The sequence below is a fragment of the Mobula birostris genome, chromosome 10 (genome assembly GCF_030028105.1).
Source record: "Mobula birostris isolate sMobBir1 chromosome 10, sMobBir1.hap1, whole genome shotgun sequence".
NCBI lineage: Eukaryota > Metazoa > Chordata > Chondrichthyes > Myliobatiformes > Myliobatidae > Mobula > Mobula birostris.
Genome location: NC_092379.1, coordinates 144,760,248 through 144,780,330, shown reverse-complemented (window position 1 = coordinate 144,780,330; position 20,083 = coordinate 144,760,248). Strand labels below are relative to the sequence as shown.

General features: G+C 44.0%; 1 protein-coding gene across 1 annotated transcript in view; it reads right to left on the bottom strand.

The window, feature by feature from the left end:
- mcf2a (MCF.2 cell line derived transforming sequence a) overlaps positions 1-19,185 on the bottom strand; it is a 182,952-nt gene extending 163,767 nt beyond the window's left edge. The window contains exon 1 of the mRNA XM_072269779.1: positions 18,916-19,185. Coding sequence (XP_072125880.1) covers positions 18,916-19,072 — 157 coding nt within the window. The 5' untranslated portion in view covers positions 19,073-19,185. The remainder of the gene's footprint in view (positions 1-18,915) is intronic.
- Positions 19,186-20,083: the final 898 nt, after the last annotated feature.

The window sequence follows — 20,083 nt, the reverse complement described above, 5'->3', positions numbered from 1 at the left end:
ACATCACGGGCTGAAGGGCCTGTACTGTGCTGTAATGTTCTGTGTTCAACAGCGCCACAGCCCTGAAGCACAGCTGGATATGAAATAGAGAACACAAGGTGCACACTATTGAATACTGTGGAGTGTGAAGCCATTGTAGGAAATACATGGTAAATTGGGACACATCAGGACCAGCACATTTTGGCCCAATTAAGCATCTGCCCCAATTAGCTGGTTTTATGGAAATAGTATAAAAAGATAAATTACCACAACTGTGTAACAAATTATGCATTCGTGAAATACAGAAAATATTAGAACACTACCAATACTGATACAGTACAGTATTTGTCCTTAATAGTTACCAACGTAGGACTTCACCTAGTGTACACTACCGTGTAGGGTAATCTTTTTGGCTAGTGTCAGATCTTGGCAAAAGTTTGAAATATTTTGAAGTTAAAATAAAAAACCCAAAATGATCAAAAATCACTGCTTTTTCAATTGGCGTCCGCCAGCCCAAATGGATAACAGGACACAAGCACAAGCCACTGCTACTATTTAAAAACTGTTCATTTTAAACACCGTGTAGTGTCTAATAACCACACAAGTACATGCAATTGACGCTAGTTAGAAACTGTTTGGCAGCAGTCTCCCACCCTAATTTAGCAGCACCAAATAAACAAAGTGAATCCCAACTATTTTCTTGATTAGTTTTTGTTCTTTAAGAGCTGTCCAAAAGAGTTGGCTCAATTAACCAGAATTGGTTACCTAATTAACCAGAATCCACTGCATTTACAAGAGGTGAAGGACAGATTGAGAAATCTGTGAAAAAAGCTTCTATTGGAATGCTCTTATAATTTAAAAGAGAATATTAGAGTCACACAGCAGGGAAACACGCTCTTCAGCCCATCAAGTTCATCCTGACCATCAACCACCCATTGGGCACTTATCCTATATTAATCCCAATTTTATTCTCCACCATCCATATTTCCATCCATTGCCCCCAAGTTTCTACCACTCACCCACACACAGCTTAACCTCACCTCTTGGAGACGTGGCAAGAAACAACAGCAGCCAGAGAAACCATGGGTTTCCAAAGGGGGATGATGCGAACTCCACATAGACAGCAACCAAAGCCAGGAACCAAGTCTATGAGACAGCAGCTCTACCTGCTTTATCTCTGTGCGGCTCAAATCCCTGATCCACCCATTGATCTTCACTTGCCCCATCACCCAAATGCTCACACAACCTTCGGATTGACTTTCAAGGACTCTTCATCTCGCGTTCTCGATATTTATAGTTTATTTATTTATTATTACTTTCATTTTGTATTTGCACAGCTTTCTGGCTTTTTCACACTGGTTGAATGCCCATGATGGTGTGGTCTTTGATTGATTCTATTATAGCTTTTATTCTATCATGAATTTATTGAGTATGCCCACAAGGAAATGAATCCCAGGGTTGTGTAGTGAAATGTATGCACTTTGATAATAAATTTACTTTGAACTTTTCTGTTCTCGATGGTGTACAGTTTACCCTGCCTTCCCTGCTGAGATGATGAAATGTATTTCTATGTTCCTGTGACAAGTAGGAGTTCTGAAGTTCAAGTTTAATTGTCATTCAACCATACATGAATAGAGCCAAAAGAAACAGTGTTCCCCTGGGCCAAGGTGAAGAACAACAGTTACACGTAGCACAAGGTACGTATAGCACATATAAGATGGTGGTAAACATACAGTCACAAAAATATATATAGCCCAAGTCCGAGTGCCATGTCCTGTAAATTGATGGTGCACGGGATGTTGTCGGCAGGAACAAGCCCACAAGCATTCCAGTCATCACGTGCCATTTCAGCCTCAGATGAGCACAATCGAGCTTGCCTTCCATGGAGCGAACACTGGAGAGCAGTACAGAGGTGAGGTGCAGGCACCCATCCTGGCATGGACGCCCACCATGCCGCACCACCTCTGGCACATCCTGCCCTGGGTGGCTGCATCAGGCAACCCTGAGGCATGAGGGCCTGGTCCACACAACAACCAAGGCTACACGACTCTCCGGCTAGTGTCACCAATGCAGTAGTGAATTGGACTAGCAGTATTCTGAAGACAGAAGTCACAAGCTACCAGGATGTTGGTCCTGGATGTTGTCATGTTGCAAGGAGACCATGTAAACTCCAACAAAGGTTAGGTTTGAACCTAGGATTCTGGTGCTCTGAGTCACCCCTCTGTGCTGCCCACCACAATAATTATAGGAAGAAAATTAAACCAAGTTAGTTAATGCTGACCAAACATCAGTAATCAAAGAGATTCGTTTTATTTGTCACATTGAAACACAGTGAAACGCATCAAATCAGATCAGTGAGGATGTGTGATTCGGGCAGCCTGCAAGTATTGCCATGCCTCCAGTACTACCAGAGCACGCTGACAACTTACTAACCCCAACTTTGGACTGTGGGAGGAAACTGGAGCACCCGGAGGAAACCCACAACGTCACGATGAGAATGTTCAAACTGCTTACTCAAAGCTCAAAGTAAATTCATTTTCAATGTCACCATACACAACCTGAGAATCATTTTCTTGTGGGCATTCACAGTACATACAAAGTAATACAATAGATTCAGTGAAAAACTACACATGACAGAGACAGGCAAACAAATAATGTTCAAAAAACAACAAACTATGCAAATACAAAAAATAATAATTAATAAAATAACAAATACATGTGGAGAACATGAGTAGTAGAGTCTTTAAAAGTGAGTCCATAGATTGTGGCATCAGTTCAGTGTTAGGAGAGTGAAATTATCCCCTCTGTGGACAGCGGCAGGAATTGAATCTCAATCGTACAGTGTTATGCTTGCAGGGTAATGGAATGAGTGACAGATGACGCGCATTGCTAATCATAGAAACTGTTCTACATAATTCACAAATACCATCACTGAAGTTGTTGTGTTCACTTCAAGGGACGGTGTCTGACATAATGACATCAGCATAAGGTGACAGGTATTGGATTGTCGGTAATGGAAGTAAAGGACTGTGGCTTTTGTTAAGCACAGCAAACAACTCTCACATGTTTTATACACAAAATCCTACATTAAGATATAGGAGCAGAAGTAGGCCATTTGGCCCATCGAGTCTGCTCTGACATTCAATCATGGGCTGATCCAATTCTTCCAGTCATTCCCACTCCCCTGCCTTCACCCCATACCCTTTGATACTCTGGCTAATCAAGAACTTCTTTTAAAATTAATCTTTTATTGATTGATTTAGAAGGAACATAAATACAAACAAAAGGAGAATTATCTCATATATATCAATAACAATACAAAGATTGAAATAGACTATCAAAATCAAACATAGTGTTAAGCTAGTATGTAATATATAATAAAAAAGAAAACAGTTAATTCTCCTCTTATCAGTTCATGAAGAGGAAAGAAAAGACTCTGAATTCTAAATGAAGGGGGAAAAAAACCCACTACACTATACAAAAGAAGGGACTGGGCAGTCCATTCTGAGGATACGACCAAAAAAAAAAGCTTTCTGATCAAATCTAAAAAAGAAAAAATTGGAAGAGTAATAAATCAAATCATATGAAAATATTGAATAAAAGGTCGCCAGATTTGCTCAAATTTAAAGCCAATAAAAGACAGTAGGTGGATTAGAATCCTTCCACTTCAGTAAAATGGCTCTCCAAGCCAATAAAGTTGAAAAGGCTATCATACGTTGAGCAGAAACAGGAATAGTTCCTGGTTTCGATGGGGTAATCCCAAATATTGCTGTAAGTAAATTAGGTTGTAGGTCTAGATCCAAGACTTTTGATAATGTTTTAAAAATCTCTCCAAAAATTGTCTAGCTTTATACAAGACCAAAACATATGAGTTAAAGTTGCCACCACAATATTACATCTGTCACAAATAGATTGATGTTGGAAAAAATACGCGCTAGTTTATCCTTTGACATATGGGCCCGATGCACTACCTTGAACTGTATCAAGGAATGACGGGCACAAATAGATGAGTTATTAACCAAATGAAGAATTTTACTTCATTGATTATCTGAAAATGACCCTTGAACTTCCAATTCCCAAGCACGTTTAATTTTATTGTTAGATATCATTCGTAAATTCAATATCCGTTTATAAATTATAGCTATCAACCCTTTCTGAAGTGGTTTAAGCTGAAAAAGAGCATCTGTCACATTAGGTGGATAAGCAGAAGAGTAATTTGGCAGCAAAACACGTAAAAAAATTCCTAATTTGTAAATATCTAAAGAAATGTACATTAGGCAAACAATATTTATCCACTAACTGAGAAAAAGACATTAAACAGTCCCGCAAAAACAAATTTGAAAAAGTTGTTATTCCCTTGGTTTTCCAAATTAAAATAGTCTTATCCAAAATTGATGGTTAAATAATTAAAATGGATATTACTAGAAAGAACAAATTTATTTAACTCAAAAGATCTACAAAACTGAAACCAAATACTTAAAGTATGTTTAATAATAGGATTAAAGTCTTGTCTACTAATCTTAGAAAACAGAAAGGGAAGAGGAGCTTCCAGTAAAGAGGCCAAAGAGAATCCCTTCGCCGAGTTTTCCTCCAAATCCAACCATGAAGGACATTCATGTATGCCTGAGTAATGAATCCAAAAAGTAATATATCGAATATTAATTGCCCAATAATACATTCTAAAATTTGGCAAAGCCATACAACCATCCTTTTTTAATTTCTGTGATTAAAAATCTAGTGGGCACGTGGCCAAGTGGTTAAGACATTGGACTAGCGACCTGAAGGTCGTGAGTTCGAGCCCCAGCCGAGACGACACTGGTGCCAAGCTGTATAGGTCCTAATGCCCTTCCCTCGGACAACATTGGTGTCGTGGAGAGGGGAGACTTGCAGCATGGGCAACTGCTGGTCTTCCATACAACCTTGCCCAGGCCTGCACCGTGGAGAGTGAAGACTTTCCAGGCGCAGATCCATGGTCTCGCAAGACTAACGGATGCCTTTGCCTTTACCTTAATAAATGTTTACTCAATCTAGGATTTTTTTATTCCAAATATAAGATAAGATTATAGAATCTATTTTATCAAAAGACGTCTTAGGAACAAAGGTAGGAACTGCCTGAAATGTATGCAAGAATTTCGGTAAAACTATCATTTTAATAGCATTAATTCGACCTATTAATGATAATGTCATAGGTGACCATTTAGAAAGCATTTGTTAGGTGTAATCAATTAATGGGAAAAAATTATATTTATACAGGTCCTTAAAATTTTTAGTAATTTTAATACCAAGGTAAGTAATTTTTAGCAATACTAAAAAGTACTTGATGATATTGATCTGAGTAATTATTAATGGGAAATAACTCACTTTTATGTAAATTTAATTTATATTCAGAAAAACTACTGAATTCAGAAAATATAGATAGCATAGAAGGAATAGATTTCCTAGGATCTGAAACATAAACTAACAGGTCATCTGCATACAATGAAACCTTGTGTACTTTGTCCCCTCTCTTAATACCCTGAACAGTATTGGAATTGTTTTAGAGCAATAGCAAGAGGTTCTAAAACCAAGTTAAGTAATAAAGGGCTAAGAGGACATCCCTGCTGAGTGCCTCTGTATGATCTAAAGTAAGGAAATTTTTAATTATTAGTTATAACCGCAGCCATAGGGGCTTGATAAATCAATTTGATCCAGGAAATAAATCACGGACCAAAATTAAATCTTTCTAAAACCTCAAATAAGCAAAACCACTCCACCCTATCAAAAGCTTTCTCTACATCAAGAGAAACAAAACATTCAGATTCTTTAGATGGAGAGGAGTGAATAACGTTTAATAACCTTCGAATGTTAAAACATGAATACCTATTTTTAATAAATCCAGTTTGATCATTGGAAATAACACTAGGTAAGATACCCTCAAGTCTATTAGCCAAAATCTTAGAAAGAATTTTAAAATCCACATTCAGGAAAGAGATTGGTCTATAGGAAGCGCATTCAGATAAACCTTTTTCAGGAATTAGTGAGACTGATGCTTCATAAAAAGTTTTCGGGAGATTCCCAGAGGATATAGAATAAGTGAAAATTTGACATAGATAAGGTGTAAGTATTTCAGTGAAAGTCTTATAAAATTCCACTGTATGTCCATCTGGTCCCGGAGCCTTGCCTGGTCAGGAAGAGGATACAGCCCTTGCTATTTCCTCTTGTTAAACAGGTGCTAATCAAGAACCTATCTATCTCTGCCTTAAATGCACCCAGTGACTTGGCCTCCACAGCCACTCGTGGCAACAAATTCCACAGATTTACCATCCTCTGACTAAAGTAATTTCTCTGCATGTCAATTCTAAATGGACATCCTTCAATCCTGAAGTTGTGCCCTCTTGTCCTAGAATCCCCTACCAGGGGAAATAACTGTGCCATATCTAATCTGTTCAGGCTTTTTAACATTCAGGATGTTTCTATGAGATTCCCCCTCATTTTCCATAACTCTAGGGAATACAGCTCCAGAGCTGCCAGACATTCCCCATGTGGTAACCCTTTCATTCCTGAAAGGGTAACTGCTGACACTGACACTGTCGGACGATTCCAGACTTACTCAATGACATGTCGATCAATGCAGTCACCTTGAAGCTGCCGGAGTTTTTGGAACTGTGTGTTTTGCATGAGCAGAAGCCCAGTCCACGCTGAGAAATCACCAGACAATATCAAATTTTACTACTTCGTAGCATTGCTAAGTAGTTCCACTGCAGCCAGAGTGGTAAGTCTACAAGAAGATGGGACTGCATTTGATAAGTATGTCACTGAAAGCTCACCCATTGCAGACTTTTGGACCGTGTGTCTGAGTGCCCCAGACAGCTGCTCTCCTTGTCTAGCCTGGATGACAATGTCAGACCATGCACACTTCGGTATAAACACCAAGTGCCAACCCCGCCATGCAGCTTTGACAGTGCCAGAGCATCAGCACATCCAAGTTCTATGAACACTGTGGGCTCCAGCTGCCAGGGTTGCCTGTTGTTCTTTACGGGTGACAGTTCCTGTGTGACACACACGCTCAAGTGAGGGTTCAGCTAGCATCGCCCATCGATTACAAGTCAGAGAGCAATGGACCCTCGCTGGAGGCTGCCAATGGCAGCAGAAACTGGACTGATGGGAAACAACGCCCTACACTCTGCCTCAGTGCACAATACTACTCAGGGGTCTCCGTCTTGGCTAAAGTTTCTGTATGGAGGTCGGTGACCAGTGGTCTGCCTCAGGGACCCCTACTCTTCGTGGTTTTCATAAATGACCTGGATGAGGAAGTGGAGGGATGGGTTAGTAAGTTTGATGACGACACAAAGGTTGGGGATGTTGTTGATAGTGTGGAGGGCTGTCAGAGGTTACAATGGGATATCGATAGGATGCAAAACTGGGCTGAGAAGTGGCAGATGGAGTTCAACCCAGATAAGTGTGAAGTGGATCATTTGGTAGGTCAAATATGATGGCAGAATATAGTATTAGTGGTAAGACTCTTGACAGTGTGGAGGATCAGAGGGATTTTGGGGTCCAACTCGATAGGACGCTCAAAGCAGCTGGGCAGGTTGACTCTGTCGTTAAGAAAGCATACGGTGCATTGGCCTTCTTCAATCATGGGATTGAGTTTAGGAGGGACCCTGGTCAGACCCCACTTGGAGTACTGTGCTCAGTTCTGGTCGCCTCACTACAGGAAGGATGTGGAAACCATAAAAAGGGTGCAGAGGAGATTCACAAGGATGTTACCTGGATTGGGGAGCATGTCTTATGAAAACAGGTTGAGTGAACTTGGCCTTTTCTCCTTGGAGCGAAGGAGGATGAGAGGTGACATGATAGAGGTGTATAAGATGATGAGAGGCATTGACCGTGTGGATGGTCAGAGGCTTTTTCCCAGGGCTGAAATGGCTGCCACAAGAGGGCACAGTTTTAAGGTGCTTGGGAGTAGGTACAGAGAAGATGTCTGGAGTAAGTGTTTTACTCAGAAAGTGGTGAGTGTGTGGAATGGGCTGCCAGCAACGGTGGTGAAGGTGGATACGATAGGGTCTTTTAAGAGACTTTTAGATAGGTACATGGAGCTTAGTAAAGTAGGGGGCTGTAGGTAAGCCTAGTAATTTCTAAGATAAGGACATGTTCAGCACAACTCTGTGGGCCGAAAGGCCTGTATTGTGCTGTAGGTTTTCTGTGTTTACCTCTGCTCAGCACAGATTTCCTGTGCGCCAAAGGACTGTTAGTAGATCTTAAGAACTGCCAGCTTGTGGATGCAAAAGACTTTGGGTCGTTACCCTGTACCCCCAGTCAGATCGACATGATCACTTGGTCTGACGCATACACCAACACATGTGAATTCACTCAGCTGCTGGGTGTATTCCTGAACCTCACCAAGCCCCCATTTCCCACTACAGTCACAAAGCATGGGGTCGAGCTCCACATTTCCACAACTGGCTCACCCGTGCGCGTCAACCGAACTCAGAAACACTGGCCAGCACGAAGGCTGAATTCACCAACGTGGAAATGCTTGGCACTGTAGGCAGTTCAAATGGCCCTTGGCTTCACCCCTCCACGTGGTCCTCAAGCCCGATGACAGGTGCCGGCCATGAGGTGATTAACAAGGCTACCAGCCCCTTATTCCTGGTCTCACATATTTGAGAGGGGAGAACGCGTTGGACCTTGTTTACACAAACATTCCCGATGCGTACCGGGCGGAGCCCCGCCCTCACCTCAGCTACTCAGACCACATCTCTGTTATGCTAATCCCAGCATACAGACCGCTCGTCAGGCACTCCAGACCAGCTCAGAAGCAGGTGAAAACCTGGCCAGCAGGAGCCATCTCTGCTCTTCAAGACTGCTTTGAGCACACCGACTGGCACATGTTCAGGGAGGCTGCAACCGATGGCGACTTTACCAACTTAGAGGAGTACACGGCATCAGTGACTAGCTACATCAGCAAGTGTATTAATGGTGTCACTGTGGCCAAGACCATCACTACACGCGCTAACCAGAAGCCACGGATGACCGCGGAGGTGCGTGCGCTGCTGAGAACCCGTGACTCCACCTTCAGAGCAGGTGACAAGGCAGCCCTAACAACAGCGAGGGCCAAACTGTCCTGGGCCATCAGAGAGGCAAAGAGTGCACACACCCAGCGAATCCACAACCATTTCCAGGACAGCGGCGACACGCAGCGCATGTGGAAGGGCACTCAGGACATCACCAACTACAAAGCAACACCACCTGTCTGTGCTGGTGATGCCTCCCTCCCAGATGCGTAGAATAACTTCTACGCTCGGTTTGAGGCGGAAAATGATGTGGCGGTGAGGAAGACCACGCCTCCTCCAAATGACCAGGTGCTGTGTCTTACCGCGGCCGATGTGAAGAGAACCCTGTGCAGGGTCAACCCAGGGAAGGCTGCTGGACCAGACAATATTCCTGGCAGAGTGCTTAGAGGACGTGCAGACCAGCTAGCTGAGATTCTCACTGACATCTTCAACATCTCCCCGAGCAGCGCCGGCATTCCTACGTGCTTCAAGGCTGCCACCATTGTCCCCGTGCCGAAGAAGTCTTCAGTGTCCTGCCTCAACGACTACCGTCCCGTCGCACTCACATCCATCATCATGAAGTGTTTCGAGAGGCTCGTCATGAGGCACATCAAGACCCTGCTGCCCCCCTCACTGGACCTCCTGCAGTTCGCGTACCGTCCCAACTGTTCAACAGACGCCATTGCCATCACCCTCCACCTGGTCCTAACCCGCCTGGACAAAAAAGACACGTACGTTCGAATGCTGTTCATAGACTTCAGTTCAGCATTCGACACAATCGTTCCTCAGAAACTGATTGGAAAGCTGAGCCGACTGGGCCTGAACACCTCCCTCTGCAACTGGATCCTAGACTTCCTGACTGGGAGACCTCAGTCAGTCCGGATTGGAAGCAGCATCTCCAACACCATCACACTGAGCATGGGGGCTGACTGACCCACGACTGTGCTGCAATACACAGCTCGAACCACATTATCAAGTTCGCCGATGACACAACCGTGGTGGGTCTCATCAGCAAGAACGATGAGTCAGCATACAGAGAGGAGGTGCAGCGGCTAACGAACTGGTGCAGAGCCAACAACCTGTCTCTGAATGTGAACAAAAGAGATGGTTGTTGACTTCAGGAGGACACGGAGCAACCACTCACCGCTGAACACTGACAACTCCTCCGTAGAGATTGTTAAGAGCACCAAATTTCTTGGTGTTCACCTGGCGGAGAATCTCACCTGGTCCCTCAACACCAGCTCCATAGCAAAGAAAGCCCAGCAGCATCTCTACTTTCTGCGAAGGCTGAGAAAAGTCCATCTCCCTCCCCACATCCTCATCACATTCTCCAGAGGTTGTATTGAGAGCATCCTGAGCAGCTGCATCACTGCCTGGCTCAGAAATTGCACCGTCTCGGATCGCAAGACCCTGCAGCGGATAGTGAGGTCAGCTGAGAAGATCACTGGGGTCTCTCTTCCCACCATTACAGACATTTACACCACACGCTGCATCTGTAAAGCAATCAGCATTATGAAGGACCCCATGCACCCCTCATACAAACTCTTCTCCCTCCTGCTATCTGGCAAAAGGCACCGAAGTATTCGAGCTCTCACAACCAGACTATGTAACAGTTTCTTCCCCCAAGCCATCAGACTCCTCAATACCCAGAGCCTGGACTGACACCGACCTACTGACCTCTACTGTGCCTATTGTCTTGTTTATTATTTATTGTAATGCCTGCACTGTTTTGTGCTCTTTATGCAGTCCTGGGGAGGTCTGTAGTCTAGTGTAGTTTTTGTGTTGTTTTACATAGTTCAGTGTAGTTTTTGTATTGTTCATGTAGCACCATGGTCCTGAAAAACATTGTCTTGTTTTTACTGTATACTGTACCAGCAGTTACGGTCGAAATGACAATAAAAAGAGACTTGACTTTTTCAGACTATTCAGCACATTCAGCTAGAAAGATAATTTTTTTCTAAAGTGGACTTAAGGGGCTATCATCAGGTATCTGGGTGTGGTGAGGACCATAAGATATAGGAGCAGAATTAGGCCATTTGGCCCATCAAGTCTGCTCCACCACTCAATCATGGTTGATCCTATTTTTTTCTCCTCCTCAACCCCATTTCCCGGCCTTCTCTCTGTAACCTTTGATGCCATGTCCAATCAAGAAACTATCAATCTCTGCCTTAAATATACACAACAACCTAGCGTCCACAGTGCATGTGGCAACAAACGCTCCCAGAACTACTGTTGTAACTCGTTTGGTCTAGTTGAGGGTCTGTGTTCGTCGTTTGGGCCGAAAAATGTAGCACAAGCTTTCGAGTCACTAATAGATTCTGTGTTAAAACACTTCGACATGACACACAATGATGATGAAGATGATGTTAAAAGATATAGATTGTCTTTTTGTTTACCTGGACAACATACTTGACACCAGTGCATCCTGAAGAGTAAACAGTTGATGTTTTGGGTCAAGACCCTTCATCAAGACTTATGAAGGGTCGTGATGAAGGGTCTCAGCCCAAAGCATCGAGTGCTTACTCTTTTCCATAGATGCTGCCTGGCCTGCTGAGTTCCTCCACCATTTTGTTTTTGCTCTACGTTCTACCTTGCTCATTTTTGTCCACCATGATGCACACCAGCACCACTTAACAATGGCCCATCCACGTTTTGGAACGGGAGAAAAGGCTTTAGCTGTAGATAGGAAGTGTGAACCTGAATGTATTTCTGTAGATCACCTTGAACCAGCTCAGCAAGACCTGGATGGTTCCACTACCATACCCCCTGCATCGTGACATGCCAGTCCACCTGCATGCCAGCGTACCCCTGGGTGAGCCAGAGACTCCTGCTGCACCTAGAACCAAGACACATAGGACCGGAGTTAGGTTGCTCGTAGAAGCCACGGACAGACTCACAATGCAGGTTTTGATGAATTCTGGAGGTGACTATGTAAGGAAATGGGTGACAAATGACACATATCGTTCATGATAGAAACTTCACCAACACCATCATTGCGTGAATGTATTCACTTTAAGAGAAAGTGTCTGAGGTGATGACGTCAGTGTAAAGCGACTGCTTCTTGGTGTTGGCAATGAAAGTGAAGTGCTGCAGCTTCTGTTATGCATATAGGCATGGCAGTGTAGTGGTTAGCACAGGACTCTACTGTACCAGCAACCCTGATTCATTTTCCGTCGCTGTCTGTGAGGAGTTTGTTCATTCTCCCCATGACCACAAGGGTTTCCTCCGGGTGCTCCGGTTTCCTCCCACAGTCCAAAGACCTCCCAGGTAGGAGGTTAATTGGTCATTGTAAATTGCTCTGTGATTAGGCTAGGGTTAATTCGGAAGTTGCGGGGGGGGGGAGGGAGGGGGGTGGCTCGAAGAGCCAGAAGGGCCTGTTCCAGGTAGTCTCTCAATCAGTCATTAAATTAATCAATAATGACTTACATGCTTTATTCACAAAATCCTACATGCTAACCATTCCTTAGTGTCCACACTATCTATGCACCTTATCAACGTATACACTATCAAGACATTGATAAATGATTTCTTTAGCAGAGAGAGGGTTAATTGTACAATTTCTCGGTGCGACCACACTTGGATTATTATGCGCAGTTCTGGTCGCCCAGCTACAGGGACGATGTCATTAGGCTGGAAAGGGTTAATTGTACAACTTCTCAGTGAGACTACATTTGGAGTATTATGCGCAGTTCTGATCGCCCAGCTACAGGGACGATGTCATTAGGCTGGAAAGGGTGCAGAATGAATTCAGAAAGGATAAACCAAGACAGGAAAGGCGAGGCAAGATTCCCTTATCGGATAGGAAGCTGAGTGGTGACCTCAGAGAAGTGTGTAAAACCATGAGGAACATAGATAAGGTAAACACCCACAGTCTTTTTCTAGAGCAGGCAAGTCTAAAGCCAGAGCGTTGAGGTTTAAGGTGAGAAGGGACAGATGTAAAAGGGACCTAAAGGGCAACTTTTTCCATGCAGAGTACGTAAAAAAAATCACTCCCTACTCTGTACATAGTTTTCTTCTTTCGATTGTTCTTTCTTTCCTTTCCTTTCTATAAATGTATACCTCAGATAAATATGTAGAGATTTGTGACAAATATGATTATATGATATATATGTACAGTATCTGAAATACATCTTATGAAATGTTTGTTTGATGATGACATTCAATAAAAAATAAATTACAAAAAGAAGAAACCATCATCTCCCTCCAGTTCCCCTCTTCTTTCCCTTTCTCCATGATCCACTCTCCTCCCGCCAGATTCCGTCTTCTTCACCCCCTTACCTCTTCCACTTGTCATCACCCAGCTCCACACCACCCCCTTCACCGCTCCCCCACCCATCCACCTTCCCTCTCACCTGGTCTCACCTATCATCTGCCAGATTGGACTTCTTCCCCCTCCCTCTACCTTCTTATTCTGGCTTCAGCCCCACTTCCTTTCCAGCCCTGATGAAGGGTCTCAGCACAACTTGTTCACTTCCATAGATACTGCCTGACCTGCTGAGCTCCCTGCTGCACTTTCCGTGTGTCACTCTGAATTTCAGCATCTGCAGAATTTTGCGTTATAGAAAGCATCCTACATGGATGCATACAACAGGAATTCTGCAGATGCTGGAAATTCAAGCAACACATACAGAAGTTGCTGGTGAATGCAGCAGGCCAGGCAGCATCTCTAGGAAGAGGTCCTGACGAAGGGTCTCGGCCTGAAACGTCGACTGTACCTCTTCCTAGAGATGCTGCCTGGCCTGCTGCGTTCACCAGCAACTTTGATGTGTGCTACTTGGATGCATAATGGATTGGCATGCCAACTACTCCGCATTTGAAATAAACAGCGACTCCATCTACAGTTCTCGCTGCCTCAGTAAATCAGCCAGCATATTGGAAAACCCCACTCACCCTACACATTCTCTCCCCTCCCCTATCAGTGAGAAGATACAAATGCCCAAAAGCATACACCACCCAGTTCAAGGACAGCTTCTATCCCAATGTTATAAAATTACAAAGTAGTTCCCTCGTACAATAAGATGGACTCTTGACCTCACAATCTACCTCGTAATGTCCCTGCTCCTTATTCTCCGACTGCACTTTCTCTGTAGCAGAGTACCACTTTCTTCCCTGTCTGTACGCTGTTATTGTTTGACCTGGTTCTGCCTCAGTGCACTGTGTAATGATCTAATCTCTATGAACAGTATGCAAGACAAGTTTTTTCTCTGTATCTGAGCAAACCTGACAACAATAAACCAATTCCAGTTCCACTTCCAAATAAGCAAAAGACAAATGAGGAGTGGCCAGTTTGAAAGCAAACAGGCTGCCAAGCTGGTCGAGAAAGAGGAAGTGAGCTTTATTGCCCATTGCTGACTCTCAAAATGTTATTTGAACATTCCAGAGACAGGTGCAGAGGGAGTGGTCAGCTATTAGGTCACACAGAAAAATAATCAGCCTCACGTAGAGGTCTTTTTTGTAGAACAGCTGAGTGTTTATTCATTCTAGGAAGACCTGGTCATTGTCACACTGCAACTTGTGGGAGCTTGCTGGGCACTTATTGGTTGATATATCCCCATTCAGTTTCATAATTTAGCACATACATCAAAACATACAGTGAAAAGTGTCATCTGTGCTCAAATTCAGTCTATTGTTAGTCAACCGTACACATGTATACCCCCAAACGAAACAACGTTCCTCCAGACCAAGGTACACGACACAGTACATATAATTCACACAGATAAAGTATATTCCCACAAATAAGTTAACAATTAATAAGGTGCATTTACAACACAATAGTATAAGGCTACTGGTGCTTCATATGTAATGAGACCTGGGTGGTGTCAGGGAGTTCAGTAATCTCACAGCCTGGGGGAAGAAGCTGTCCGAACAGTTCTTGTCCCAATGCTACAGCACCTCCGGCCTGATGACAAGCAATCAAATACATTGTTGGATGGGTGAGAGGGATCATTGACAATGTGAAGGGCCCAGCATACACAACACGACTAATGAACATCTTCAATGGGAAGAAGAGACATTCTAGTGATCCTCTCAGCAACCCTCGCAGTCCTTTGTAAGGACTTTCAGTCAGATGCCTTGCCATTCCCATACCAGATGGTGATACAGCTGGTCAGGATACTCCCTATCGTGCTCCTGTACAAACTGGTCAAGATAGCGGCAGAGAGCCTCACTGCCTCAAGAAGTGGAGATGCTGATGTGCTTTTTTGACCAAAGAGGTGGTGTTGAGGGATCAAGAGAGATCATCCATTGTTTGTACTCCCAGAAACTCGGTGCTTCTAACTCTCTCCACAGAGGAACCATGTACATGCAGTGAGGCTGGTCAGCCTGCACCTTCTTAATGCCCACAATCATCTCCTTAGTCCTGCTACAGAGAGAGTTGACAACAAGTTGAGTTTACGGACAGATCAGCCACGATCTTATTGAATGGCGGGGCAGGCTTGATGGGCCGGATGGCCTACTCCTGCTCCGGTTTCTTATGTTATGTTTCAAACAATACACCTTAACTATGTGATTGGGCCTCACATTCTGGTTATCTTGTTCTTGTGGCTGTCTGTTGTTAGGGATCAGCCATGGGTATTGCATCGCTATGCAAGCCAGGGCAGTATGAAAGGGAGAGCTATCTATTGCCCATGTATCAGGCTCCCCCTCTCCATGCAGTTTATGAATCCAAAGGAATGGCAGAGACTGAGAGTTTGGCACCAGTAGCTTCACAGGAGTTGCTATTCAGTATTGAATGACATAGGACCGCCTTAGGGATTCCAGCTCCGGATTTTTCCTTGGAGTTTACTCCCGAAGCCTTCCCGATGAGTGGGTGCGGCTGCGAAGCATCAGAGATCAGAACCTTCCTTCTCCTGGATCAGCTGCCGACCACAGATAGTGAGCCCCACCTGCCTGGAGTGACTAGTTTTAAAGTGTCAGTAACACGCCTTTGCCCCTGCTCCTGTCAATAGAAACAGTTCCACCAGGCTTAGTAACTAAGCCACACGTGAGGGCCAGGAGGTGGACTTGGTCGGCAGAGGCTATTTGAGACGCACTCTACTGGAAGCATTTAATAGGTAGTGGGAGCTTGTCCCCATTACCACCCCTGCTAGAACAACCTTAAGGAACCATATAAGAGAACATAATATCTTATGTTATTATACAGATATATTTTCTAAATGAGAGCAGCTCCGAAAGTTCATTCACTGTTTGTGGTATTATACTAGGGTTGTAAAACATATAATTAAAAAAATACTGTTAACACCTTGGCGTAAGCCACTTGGACTCGAACCAGCTCTAAGCTTGTAGCCGGTTAACAGAGTATTAAGGCCTGAAAACACATTCAGGAGCAGCTGAAATGGTATCTTGTTCTTTGTATTATCATATCAGAAGATCCACCCTCCGACCAGCACACAAGTGCCATCACAAAGAAGCCAAAACAGCCCCTCTACTCTCTTCGAAGTCTGTGTAGGTATGGCGTGTCATATCAAATGGTGACAAACTTCCATAGTGAAGACTATCCTGACTGGTTGTATCCCAGCCTGGTATGGAAACACCAATGCTCAGGAATGGAAATGTGGTGGATACAGCCCAGTCCATCACAGGAAACCCCCCCCCCCCCCCACTATTGAGCATACTTACAAGGAGCGGTTCAAAGTAAACTTATTATCAAAGCACATACATATCAGCACATACATCCCCGAGGTTCATTGTCTTGTGGGAAATCACAGTAAATACAAAATACAATAGAATCAATGAAAAACTGCACAAAACCATGACAAACAACTAATTAGCAAATGACAACAAACTGCAAATACAAAAAGGAAAGCAGGTCAATAATAATAAACAACAGCTAATAGTGAGAACACAAGTAACACTCACAACACGCCAGAGGAACTCACACGTTGTAGGTTGTTGAAAGTGAGTCCAAAGGATGTGAAGTTAGTTCAGAGTGAAGTTATCCACATTGGTTCAGGAGCCTGATGGTTGAAGTCTAATAACTTCTGCTGAAGCTGGCGATATGGGACCTGAGGCTCTTGTACCTCCTGACCAATGGTAGCAGTGATAAGAGAACATGGGCTGGATGGTGAGGCCATTGAGCGCATTTGCGTGAAGCTCTGTTTGTAGCAAAGCAGCGTCCGTTACCAAGGGCCCTCGTCGTCCAAGGCCGCCATCAGTGAGATTTAGATCCTATGCCACCAGGTTCAGGAATAGTTATTACCCTACAACCATCAGCGTGGATAACTTCACTCACCCCAACTCTGCACTGAACAACCGATAGGCTCTTTCAGAGACTCTACAAATCATATCCTCAGTATTATTTATTTTTATTATTTGTACGGTTCACCTTCTTCTGCACACAAGTTATTTGTCCGTCTTTATGTATAGCTTTTCATAAATTCTATTGTATTTCTTTATTTTCCTGTAAATGCCTGCTACAAAGTGAATCTCTGGGTAGTATATGGTAACAAATAAATTGACTTTGACTTTCTTCCTACAGCTCTCTGTTCCAGAGTCTGCCTCAGTCCTAGATCCAGTTTCAGGATGCAACACACTTGCCAGCTCTCCTCATGCGAGCAGGCGCCCTCCAGCCCCAGCGACTGGCTCCTGCATTGTTGGTGCTGTGGCTGATTTCATGAAAGGAACGGTGAAGGCTGGCACCAAGTCACGGATGGACCCCAGTAAACCTGTGTGACTCCTTACCATACTGGTAGGTTGTAATTAGACATGTTTATTCAACAGAACTGTATTGTGTTGACATTAATAACCCACTAATTCACCCTTTCACACCCTCAACCACCACTACTTTATCATTTCCTGTCGGAGTCACCTTGTGTACAGATACTCCTGTGCTCAGCGTCACTTTATGGACATGCAATCAATGTATATAAGCTATTTTACGCATTTACGTTTATTTATTTATTTGTTATCATTGTGTTTCTTTTCTTATTGTTTTTTTTGCGCTGCATCACTTCCACAGTAACAATTATTTCATTCTCCTTTACACTTGAGTACAGGAAAAGACATTAAACAGTCTGGAATCCTGAATTAAAGACTAGTGAGAAATAAACTCTGAATTCCCAATCAACAATTAAATATTATTTATATGTTTCATTGTAGCAGATTTTCACACTTTTCCATTTGAATGAAATCATAATTTACAGCCTTATGCATTATTCAGTGAGAACCATTTGCATATTCATAAGCAGACTTGCTACATCCCAACATCAAAGAAGTTATTTTTAAACCCAACACACACACAAATTGCAGGAGGAGCTCAGCAGGTCGGGCAGCATCCATGGAGAAGAATAAACAGCTGATGTTTCAGGCTGAGACCCTTCATTAAACAAGACTGTTTAATGACATTTCCAGGGCACGAGTGTAAAGGAGAACGAAATACTTGTTACTCTGGATCCGACTTGGCACAAAAAGATAAAGAACACGATAATAATAAACAATAACTTGTATACATTGACTGCATGACCATAAAGTGACACTGGGCTGTACATAAGGTGGCTGACAGGAAATAAAAAGTCGTGTGCAGTTAGTTGATGGAGGTGTTGATCAGCCTTACTGCTTGGAGAAAGTAACTCTTTTTGAGTCTAGTGGTCCTGGCGTAGCCTCTTAATTGATGGGAGTGGGACAGACAGTCCCTGAGCAGGGTGGGTGGGATCCTTCCTGATGCTACCGGCCCTTGCCGGCAATTTTCTGTATACAGTATGTGTCCTTTATGCCGGGTAGGCTGGACACAAGTTATTTTTAAACACAAGTTCTTGAAGCCAAAATGACTACATACGGTTCATTTAAGATGATTCATTGCTATGCAGTTTAATATTTCAAAAGAAAACAAAAACACAGGACTGTCACTTTTAACGAACTAGGACCTGGGTCCTATCAGAGGAGGTAGCGAAGTTTGGGTACTTACTTTTGACCGTGGATTTCAGCCGTAAGCAAGCTTCGTTAAACTGGTAATAGCTGGTCATCTCGACCTCGGAGATTTTCAGCGCTGCCATGTCTCCCGTGTCCGGAATCCACTCACAATTTGAAAGCTGCAGCCGGCTTCCCGAAAGTGTCTTCTTCATTTTAACATGTAAACTCGCTCCGGCGGGAACCTGGCACCCTTCCAGTCACCTTGCAGAAATCAGTTAACGCTCAGCCTCAGCCCAGGCAGCGGCTTGTGGTCCGAGCCCAGCCCCGGGAGGTTATCAGTGTGGAGGTGAGGAGCCCGGAGCCGCTGGAGTGTCACGGCAGACCCGCAGTGATCACAGGGCTGCTGTCTGCTTCTGGAAGGGAGCACATGACTGGAGTCTGGTACCGCCCGCCGAGAGCCTTCTGTGGATGTGGTTCGGCGAGATGTACCTGGCGGACACGCGAAAACAACCCCACATTCAGTTCGCCTTCCAATTCGATCTATTATCAGCTCTAATTACACGCTGAGCAGAGGTCACTGTCAAAATCCGCCCCTGGAGCGCCAACACAGGAATACACCCTCAATCGAAACTCGCGGAGTCTCGTCTCGCCTCGCCGTGTAGTGAAAGGCCGGTCTAAAAATATTTAGAAAGTACTCCCAGGTGTGAGAATTGGATGTTCTCCGGATTGCAGAGCGGAGAAACAGGCCGTTCGGCCCAACTCTCCCGTTCCGACCAAGTTGATTCATCCAGTCTAATTCCACGCATCTGTATTTGGCCCTTCCCGCCCTCTAAACTTTTCTCATCCATTTTCAAACGTCTTTTAAATGTAACTGTACCTGCCCCAAACACTTCCTCTGACAGCTCATTTCATACACCCAGCACTCTCCAAGTGAAAAAGTTGCCCTCACACCCCCCTTTTCCCTCTCACCTCAAACCTTTCTTATCCCCATACCCCGTAGTTTTGAACTCTCTTCCCGTGTGGCTGGTTACTTCATCTATGCTGTGCTAGTAATTAAAGCAAGTCCTATTGCTCTGGTAAAGGGGTAGAAGGCACATGAGTGGCCGAATGGTCTCATTTCCATGTTTTCTTTCCACTCAGGTTTTTGATTGTTCTTTGGCGAAATCGAGCAGTTTAAATGAAATAAAGTGAACTCTGGGCTCTTGGTGTGCCCAGTGCAAGGG